This window comes from Ictalurus furcatus, chromosome 24 (assembly GCF_023375685.1).
Source record: "Ictalurus furcatus strain D&B chromosome 24, Billie_1.0, whole genome shotgun sequence".
NCBI lineage: Eukaryota > Metazoa > Chordata > Actinopteri > Siluriformes > Ictaluridae > Ictalurus > Ictalurus furcatus.
In genome coordinates this window covers 627,512-638,011 of record NC_071278.1, presented here as the reverse complement: position 1 = coordinate 638,011, position 10,500 = coordinate 627,512, and the positions used below count along the sequence as shown (strand labels likewise).

At 46.0% G+C, this 10,500-nt stretch overlaps 1 protein-coding gene across 3 annotated transcripts in view; it reads right to left on the bottom strand.

Annotated features, from left to right (window-relative positions):
* Window positions 1–2,823: 2,823 nt before the first annotated feature.
* Window positions 2,824–10,500, bottom strand: part of LOC128600677 (sterile alpha motif domain-containing protein 14-like) — a 13,566-nt gene continuing 5,889 nt past the window's right edge. For 2 of the 3 annotated variants that reach the window (XM_053613329.1, XM_053613327.1), the window contains 7 exons: window positions 7,851–8,112; window positions 7,080–7,179; window positions 6,213–6,281; window positions 5,609–5,750; window positions 4,902–5,006; window positions 4,341–4,496; window positions 2,824–3,488 (listed from right to left, as the gene is read on the bottom strand). In XM_053613329.1, coding sequence (XP_053469304.1) covers window positions 3,333–3,488; window positions 4,341–4,496; window positions 4,902–5,006; window positions 5,609–5,750; window positions 6,213–6,281; window positions 7,080–7,179; window positions 7,851–8,112 — 990 coding nt within the window. In that variant the 3' untranslated portion in view covers window positions 2,824–3,332. Of the gene's footprint in view, window positions 3,489–3,783; window positions 4,142–4,340; window positions 4,497–4,901; window positions 5,007–5,608; window positions 5,751–6,212; window positions 6,282–7,079; window positions 7,180–7,850; window positions 8,113–10,500 lie in introns of those variants that run through there. The other variant, XM_053613330.1, reaches the window with a different exon arrangement.

The window sequence follows — 10,500 nt, the reverse complement described above, 5'->3', positions numbered from 1 at the left end:
GGGAAAATGGGGTGGGGTGGAGTGGGGGGATAGTGGGGGATAGTGGGGGAGAGTGGGGTGGGCGGGGTGGTCCCAGGACCTTTTCCCTGATGCATTTTGGTACATTTTGTGAATGTTATGTTTTATTTATTCTTTGCAATTTTTGTATTTCTTTTTGCATCATATTTATAGAAAGGTACAAGGTTGTAAAATCAATGGAAACTGTTTGTTTTATTGTATTTTATTAATTTATTTAATATATTTATTTATATATTCCTTCATTCACTGTCATTGATTCAGCAGCAGCAGGAGATGTGTTAATGTAAAAAGTGTAACATTACAGTTACGTCTCAGCCATTAAAATTGTTATGATGTGTTTATTACAGCTGTGGAGCTTATATCACACCTGGAGTTTTATTCAGGCTGGATAATACATCATTTGTGCAATGATTCATTAAATAAATAAATAAATAAATGCTTTTCTACATGATGCACAGCGTTTTTAATTCATGCCACATGTGAGATAGTAAAATATTTATTATTCTGGTTTATTCTGCAAAGCCGTGAGTGTGGAGTAAAGTGGAATAAATATCATTTAGATTTAATGAAGCAGGAAGACAAACCCTGTGTTTCAGTGCGGCTTCTAACGCACCCTTATTCACTTCCCCTTAACCCCTACATCACTCTCCCTCATTCCCTCTCCCTCTCTCTCCGTCTCTCCCTCTCTCTCCCTCCCCCTCTCTCATTCCCTCTCCCGCTCCCTCCCTCTCCCGCTCTCTCCCTCCCTCTCCTGCTCTCTCCCTCCCTCTCCCTCTCTCTCCCTCCCTATCCCTCTTTTTCTCTCTCTCTCCCTCTCTCTCGCTCTCTCTCCCTCTTGCTCTCTCTTCCTCTTTCTCTCTCAAGTTTCTGCTTAAAGGAACCATTAGGAACCTGACATTCCATTATACTAGCATTACAGACCATTAGAAACACATTAAACCTCATTAGGAACCAGGAAATCTGTAATGGTTTCGATCATGTAATGGGAATCAGATTAATGGTTTCCATTAGAAATGTTCCAGTTGCTATTAAACACTTGTTTTATAAGTAGAATAAAATTTCACAATCCATTACAAACCATTAGAAACATCATATTTCATTAAACTGACCACAAGAAATAAATTAAATCCCATTAAGAACTGGAAAATCTGTACTGGTTTCCATTACAGGTTTTAATATTTCTCAAGGTTTGGAATGGTAGTTTAATGAAATGTGTGGTTTCTATTGGTTCCTAGTGGATTATCTGATTTTATTCTGATGGTAAATTGGTTTCTAGTGGAAACATTTAGGAATCTGATGGGAACCATTAAGCCATTTCCCATTTTGTGATGGAAACCATTACAGATGTTCTGGCATCTAATTGTTTTTAATGGATGTTGAATGCTCTGTAATGTTTAGTTTACTTTAATGGAATATCAAGTTCCTAATGGTTCCTGTAACCAGAAAATCCCTAATGGAAACCATTAAGCCATTTCCCATGACATGACTGAAACTGTTACGCATTTTCTTAACGCACTGCGTATAGGTATAGCAAATGACGTAATGATATCCGTGATGTTAACTATGAAATAGCATAATACACACACTTTATGTGCAGTTAGCTTAAAAAATTACCCAATTTTATTTAATTCTCTAATATGAAAAGCAGTAAGATATGACATTTTATGAAGGAGTATTAAAATGAGCATTGTTAGCTGTTAGCCCAGAAATTAACCTAACTAGCGAATTAAATTCTTCAGTAATCCTGTGAGATGACTATAAGTTAGCCTGCTGCTAATAATGAGTACATCCTGCAGTTTACTGTATGTAAAGCATGCTAGTCATTAGTATAATGAACTGAGAGTTAGCTAGTCATTTAGCTAGCATGAGCTAGAGTGACAATTGGGGGATTCTGAGCTGTGTTATGGAGAATTTTGTGGCTCTTGTTTATATATTAAAAGGAAAACAATGTCAGCAATGCATTCTGGGTAAAACGGTGCTCCATCCCACATCAAACAAACATCCCTTGAGCTGATAAAGTAAAAGAACCAGGCTTAAGAAGATGAGGAAGCGTTAAAAACCGCATTGAAACACCCATCGCTAACTCTTGCTAACGCTGCTAGTTATCTCTGTAATGTCTTTGTTTTTTCCTCAATAAATATTTCTCTTGAGATGAAGTGAAGATATGGTCACACTTAGACGATACACACACACATCTCTATTACACACACGAGAACGGTGGAGCCGAACGTGTTATAACTCTGTTACGAAGCTAACCGACCAGTGTAATATTTCACATATAACACATAAGGCATAATAATGTAAAGATAATAACGCAACACGTGCTGCATAACGCCAAAAAGAATCCCACGCCACTGCACGTCAGTGGGCCAACGAGGGACGTGTGTGTGAACGCTGTCACTAAAACCTAAAATGATTTGTGACGATCACAAACAGGAGTTGCTAATCATGACTTTGCACTATTTTTTCATATCAGCATTAGCCATTTTAAGAAACACAGAAAATTCTAGAACACACAGAATCTGCTAATCGTATATCTAACTATAACGCAGCTGATTAGCAAGCACGCACAAGTAGCCACACACATGTAAAGTCATAATAATAGCATATAAAACCACAGCTAGCTAATCGCTAATTAGCGGTTAGCATATGAGATTAGCACACTCAGATAAAGCTTGACAGAGATCTAGCTTTATGTACAGATGGGGAAAAAAACCACCCCTCAGAACCACGTACAAATGCTGATCTTGGTTCTGTAGGTGACTCCTGCTGTGACAGCAGTTAACTAGCATGCTAGCTTTTTAAATCAGCTAACACTTTTTCATTATTAGAAACCATGTAGAGATTTCTACTGGATGCTAGTGTGTTTCTGATGGTCTGTAATGGTAGATTAATGGGATGTGATGTTCCTAATGGTGGATTATCAGATTTTATTCTGTTCAGGAAATCACATAAAAACCGCCAATTAGCAGTTAGCGTACAAGATTAGCGCTCTACACAAATTAGCATGCGTAACAAAAGCCTGACAGATGACCACTAAGCATGTCTGAGCTCAAGTTCTATGTAAAAGACAATCTAGTGAACTTTACACTGTCTGTAAACCAGCTCACTGTCGTTTTTCACTGCTAACCTGACACACGCTAGCAGTGCATTATGGGTAATAATCACCCATAACATGCGACCCAGAACTCTTGCTAAAATGGACTAAGTGTGCTCTAGGATTTTCTCAAAATGGCCGACGTTTTAATAAGAACACTAAGTGAGTGTGAAAGTTTTTGGGGCGTTTGAGACGCAGCCCGTTTCTGCCTCCATTTTTAACTCTTCCTCTGCTCTTGGTCTTTCTTCCGCTGCTTCTCTCTCTGTTTCTCCAGCTTGTCCAGAGCTTTCCTCTCCTTTTCCGCTGCAGCATGTATGTCTTTAATGCGACGCTTCAGAACGCTGCGATCCGATGAGTTTAACACACCCAGAGCCTGAACAAAACAACATTCATTCCCATCAGTTTGATTCGGACAGATCATTCTTAGTTTTAGGTTTCAGACAGCAATTTCTCCAGCCCTGGCTTCCAAAGCCTCTCGTGTCACCTGTAGTTTATCGCTTTTGGGCGTGGCCTGCTCAGTGTTATTTATGTTCTGTTTTTGATTTGTCACCGTATCTCATCCTATCAACCAACTAAATGACTGATTTGTTGATGCGGGCTTTGATCTTGGCTGTTACAGGTTTCTTTTCTCCGTCTTAAAAAGGCAGTTCTCAGATCTACTCCTGGTTTAGGGGCGTGTCTATGACATGACTGACAGGAGGAATGAAATCACAACCAAGGTTTTATAAAAATGCTTTTTCTAATCACATTGTTGTAGTTTTTTCAACAGTTAAGTACCAGATATTTTCATTATTTGTAATAACACAGTTGATCAAAAATATTGACCACGCCCCATTTAAATCTGTGAACTAGGATTAGTAATAGTGGCTTTGACCACTAGGTGGTGTACAACTCATATTCAAACCACAACACACACTGTTTCATCCACGCCTGCTTTGTTCTCCACGTTCTGCACATCCGTGTATGGCTCTTTATTCCATCACTGTCGTCTTTCCTCGTGATTCTTCACATATAATCTCTGTGCATCTAGCAGGAACAGGAAGGGTTTATTGATTCTGAGACCTTCTCCATTACTTCCTGTATGGACTATAGTACTATTTATCATTGCTGCTATTATTATGATTATTATGGTTTATGTGTTTTTCAGGCCTCAGCCAAGAACTTTGCTATTAGGTCACATGTGCGCCCTGTCCTCTTCCATCTCTCCCTGTATGTGTTTGTGTACCTTGAGTTTGGTGCCGTCCATCTGCAGCAGGAGTTCTCCGTCCACGTCTTTGTCCCTGAACTCGGGGACATACTGCTCCATGTTTAAACTCTTCAACCAATCACACACCTGCTGTGTGCTCCACGATCTGGCGACACACTGAGGCTCGTCTGCACGCTGGGAATGAAACAGGACTATTTTATATGAAGACGGGATCATGTACAGGTGGGCTTTTGGAAACACTAAAACTCTGTACAAAGTTTATCTGTCTATCTGTTTTTTTTTTTTATAAGTGATACGTGTCTCTGGGTCAGCGAGGGCAGAGCTTACATTTACTGGAGAGTCGAAGTGTAGAATCAAAGTGTTGAGTTCAAGTGAGTGAGTGTGTGTGTGTGTGTGTGTGTGTGTGTGTGTGTGTGTGTGTGTGTGTGGAGGGCAGGGTGGTTTTCTTTTAGTTTAACACCACCCTTAAAATCGATAATATGTTCCCCTTGTACATACACAGTACATCTGCAGTGAGAGGTTTAATGTGTGTGTGCTCCTGTAGGAGGCGCTGATTCAGGAACCTCCATCTGCACTCACCTCGTCTGAAGACTGGGACAGAGTCTGGTACGGGTGATGAGAGGAGCGAGATTCAGACGGAGCCAGAGGACTTTTAGGAGAAAACTCATCACTGAATGCCGACTCCTACAGAGAGAGAGAGTGAGAGACAGTGTGAGAGAGTGTGTGTGTGAGAGAGAGAGAGTGAAAGAGAGAGGGAGTGAGAGAGAGAGAGTGAGAGAGAATGAGAGAGAGAGGGAGAGAGAGTGAGAGAGAATGAGAGAGAGAGAGAGTGAGAGAGAGGGAGAGAGAGTGAGAGAGAATGAGAGAGAGAGGGAGAGAGTGAGAGAGTGAGAGAGAGGGAGAGAGAGGGAGAGAGTGAGAGAGAGTGAGAGAGAGTGAGAGAGAGGGAGAGAGTGAGAGAGAGGGAGAGAGTGAGAGAGAGGGAGAGAGAGGGAGAGAGTGAGAGAGAGGGAGAGAGAGTGAGAGAGAGGGAGAGAGTGAGAGAGAGGGAGAGAGAGTGAGAGAGAGGGAGAGAGAGGGAGAGAGTGAGAGAGAGGGAGAGAGAGTGAGAGAGAGGGAGAGAGTGAGAGAGAGGGAGAGAGAGTGAGAGAGAGCTGTAGCCGTCCGCTCGGAAGTCCAGTGCCATCGCCCGGCATCACAACCTGGCTTCTCCCTCCTGCTCCTCCTCCTGGTGGCAGAGTGTTAGTGTTGTAGGTAATAAAGTGCACAGGTGTGTAGTGCACTACCTGAGAGTCGGACTTGCTCGGGCTGCGGGAGTGAGTCACCATGCGGGGAGAGGAGGACGTGGAGGAGGAACGATGACTGTCGGAAAACCAGGAAAAAGGCACGAAGGATCCCGAATGGCGGGATGAGTTCTCGCACAGTTCTCTGAACACACAAACACATACATTCACACACACACACACACACACACACACACACACAGAGTCACACATCCTAATGAGATTTAGTTGAATGGTTTCGTAATCATCTAATCAAATGGTTTTATAATCTCCACTGAGTCGTAATTCAGTTACAGGATTCATTAATACAATATTTACCAGTTGTGTGTGTCTGTGTCTGTGTGTGTGTGTGTGTGTGAGTGAGATAGAGCGTGTGTCTGTGTGTGTGTGTGTGAGATAGAGCGTCTGTGTTTGTGTGTGTGTATGTGTGTGAGATAGAGCGTGTGTGTGTGTGTGTGTGAGTGTGTGTGAGATAGAGCGTGTGTGTGTGTGTGTGAGTGTGTGTGAGATAGAGCGTGTGTGTGTGTGTGTGTGTGAGATAGAGCGTCTGTGTTTGTGTGTGTGTGTGTGTGTGTGAAATGAATAAAGGAAGGAGTGAGACACCCACCGGCTTCCCAAGGAAAATCTTTTTGCGTTATCTTTCTTTACTCTGACATATGAACGACGCAGAGTCACTCTGAAAGAGAGAGAGAGAGAAAGAGAGAGAGAAAGAGAGCAGGACAGACAGACAGAGAGAAAGAGAGCAGGATAGACAGACAGAGAGAAAGAGAGCAGGATAGACAGACAGAAAGAGAGAGAGAAAGAGAGAGACAGAGAGAGACAGACAGAAAGAGAGAGAGAGAGACAGACAGAAAGAGAGAGACAGAAAGAGAGAGAGACAGACAGAAAGAGAGAGAGAGACAGACAGAAAGAAAGAAAGAGAGAGAGAGAGAGAGAGACAGAAAGAAAGAGAGAGAGACAGGGAGTAAGATTAATACAAAATCTGTTTGAACTTTGTCAGTGAGTAGAATTCACCAACACTGTAATCTAGTGTTCGTCATATTATTAAACCCTTTACTTTTATTTTGTGTTGTGTATTATTTTACAAAACTCATACACACTCTCACACACACAGTCTCACACACTCACACACACTCTCACACACACTCACACACTCTCACACACACATACAGTCTCACACACTCTCACACACACTCACACACACACACTCACACACACACTCACACTCACACTCTCACACACACTCACACACACACACTCACACACACACACTCACACACACACACTCACACACACACACTCACACTCACACACACTCACTCACACTCACTCACACTCACTCACACTCACACACTCACTCACACTCACACTCACTCACACTCACTCACACTCACTCACACTCACTCACACTCACACACACTCACACACACTCACACACACTCACACACACTCACACACACTCACTCACACTCACCCCAAATCCAGGAACCTCCGTTTGGTCTTTTTATCCAGAACCACAGTGGGACTGTCGGACTCGGCTATATTATCATCCTGACTGTCATCTGACACCAACACTGTCACCAGAACATAAACGAACACACACACACACACACACACACACACACACACACACACACACACACACACACACACACACACTCAGTTAGTCCTGGTGATTAAAGAATGGATGTATGATTTGGGACACGCCCACATCGGCTGATAAAATTTAAAAACATAGTTTGTACAAATATATTAAAACTCAGTAAAATTACAGAAAGTAATTAAAGATTTTTCTTTAATATTGTAAAATTCTATATACACTGATCAGCCATAACGTTGATGATCTCGTTACAGAGACACCTGTAGAGGGGGGTATATATTTATTAGGCAGCAGGTGAACAGGCAGTTGTGGACGTTGACGTGTTGGAAGCAGGAGAAATGGGCGAGTGTAAGGATCTGAGAGACTTTAACACGGGTCAGATTGTGACGTCTAGACGTCTGGATCAGAGCGTCTCCAGAACAGCAGGTGTTGTGGGGTGTTCCCTGTGTGCAGGGGTTAGTACCTACCAAAAGTTCTCCAAGGAAGGAGAACCGGCGAACCTGCGACAGGGTCATGGTTGTACAAGGCTCAGTGATGTGCGTGAGGAGAGAAGGCTAGTCCGTCTGGTCCGATCTCACAGAAGATCTACTGCAGCACAAACTGCTGAAGAAGTTCATGCTGGTTAATGCTAATAATAATAATTACCTTCACTTTCAGGGCGTCGGCCCCTGCGGAAGTGCACAGGGGAGGTTTCGGGACATGACCTGCAGGGGGAGGGCGGGACGGGGGGCAGCAGTGCATCGTGGGATGTGGTGTTGGTGAGCTGACGGTAACGATGAGCTTTAGGGTCCTCCGGAGATCTGCGCGCGAGGGCGGAGTCAAAGGAGGAGAGGAGGAGCTCTGGCGTGAGGGTGGAGTCACGGAGGAACGAGTGCACTGGAGCTGAGTGGAGGGGCGTGTCTGCAGACTGTACACACATACACACACACACACACATTATATTATAATGCATTATTATACAGTATTCAGTCTGAAAGCAGGTGTTAAGCATTGCTCTGTGTGTGTGAGTGTATGGGTATGTTTGTGAGTGTGTGTGTGTGTGAGCATGTGTGTGTGTGTGTGTGTGTGTGTGTGTGTGCGTGTGTGTGTGAGTGTGTGTATGTGTGTGTCTCCGGGAACCGTCACCTTACCGTGGTGGAGAGGTTTGTGTGTCCCTATGAACCTGAGGGCTGTGTTGTCTGGAACCTTGTGCTCCTGGTAGGGTCTCTCAAGGCAAAGTGGTCTCAGGGGAGGGGCCAGACTAAGAATGGTTCAAAGACACCCTCATGAAGAAAACAAAGGGAGGAGGAGTTACCCTGCCCGGAGGAAGCCCGGGGCCCCCGTCTGGAGCCAGGTCTAGAGGAAGGGCCCGACTGCGAGCGCCTGGTGGCTGGGTTTGCCATGGAGCCCAGCCGGGCGAAGCTCGGAAAAGCAACGTGGCACCCCCCCTCTCCATCCTATGGGCCCACCACTCATGGGGTGAACCGTGGGGGTCGGGTGCGCTGCTACATGGGTGGCAGTGAAGGTCAGGGGCCTTGATGGACCAGACTCGGGTGGCAGAGGCTGGCTCTGGGGACGTGGAACGTCACCTCTCTGTGGGGGAAGGAACTGGGACTTGTGCGGGAGGTGGAGCGCTACCAGTTAGATCTGGTGGGGTTTACCTCAACGCACAGTCTCGGTTCTGGAACCGTACTCCTGGATAGGGGATGGACTCTATTCTACTCTGGAGTTGACCAGGGTGTGAGGCGCCGGGCGGGTGTGGGGATACTCACAAGTCCCCGGTTGAGCGCTGTTACGTTGGAGTTTACACCGGTGGACGAGAGGGTCGCCTCCTTACGCCTTCAGGTTGGGGGGGGGGGGGGGCGGCTCTGACTGTTGTCTGTGCATATGCACCAAACACCAGTTCAGAGTATTCGGCCTTCTTGGAGATCCTGCACGGAGTCCTGTATGGGGCACCAGTAGGGGACTCCATAGTTCTGCTGGGAGACTTCAATGCGCACGTGGGCAATGATGGAGATACCTGGAGAAGCGTGATTGGGAGGAATGGCCTCCCTGATCTAAACCCGAGCGGGTGTTTGTTGTTGGATTTCAGTGCTAGTCATGGATTGTCGATAACGAATACCATGTTCGAACATAAGGAGGCTCATAAGTGTACGTGGTACCAGAGCACCCTAGGCCGAAGGTCGATGATCGATTTTGTAATCGTATCATCTGATCTGAGGCTGCATGTTCTGGACACTCGGGTGAAGAGAGGGGCAGACCTGTCAACTGATCACCATCTGGTGGTGAGTTGGGTCAAGGGGTGGGGGAAGTTTCTGGACAGACCTGGAAAGCCCAAACGGGTAGTGCGGGTGAACTGGGAATGTCTGGAGGAGGCCCCTGTCCGTGAGATCTTCAACTCACACCTCCGGCAGAGTTTTCTGGCACCCCTGTGGAGGTTGGGGGCATTGAACCTGAGTGGGCAATGTTTAAAGCCTCCATTGCTGAAGCTGCGGCAGAGAGCTGTGGTCTCAAGGTCTTGGGTGCCTCAAGGGGTGGTAATCCTCGAACATCGTGGTGGACACCGGTGGTCAGGGAAGCCGGAGGCCTTCCAGGATGTGTTATCCCAGAGGACTCCGGAGGCAGTTGCAAGGTACCAACAGGCCCGAAGGGCTGCAGCCTCTGCCGTGAAAGAGGCAAAGCAGCGGGTGTGGGAGAAGTTCGGAGAGGACATGGAGAAGGACTTTCGGTCGGCACCAAGGTGTTTCTGGAAAACCGTCCGCCACCTCAGGAAGGGGAAATGGGGAACCATCCAAGCTGTGTACAGTAAGGATGGGGCGCTGTTGACCTCAACTGAGGAAGTAATTGCACGGTGGAAGGAACACTTTGAGGAACTCCTGAATCCAACTAACACGCCCTCTATGGTAGAGGCAGAGGTGGAGAATGATGGGGGTTCATTGTCAAGCCCCGGGGATTGATGAGATCCGTCCAGAAATGCTGAACGCTCTGGGTGTGGAGGGGATGTCTTGGATGACACGCCTCTTTAACATTGCATGGAAGTCAGGGACAGCGCCCAAGGAGTGGCAGACCGGGGTGGTGGTTCCCCTGTTCAAAAAGGGGGACCAGAGAGTGTGCGCCAACTATAGGGGTATCACACTTCTCAGCCTCCCTGGTAAAGTCTACTCCAGGGTGCTGGAACGGAGGGTTCAGCCAATAATCGAACCTCAGATTGAAGAGGAACAATGCGGATTCCGTCCTGGTTGTGGAACAATGCGGATTCCGTCCTGGTTGTGGAACAATGGACCAGCTCTTTCCTTTCGCAAGGATCTTGGAGGGG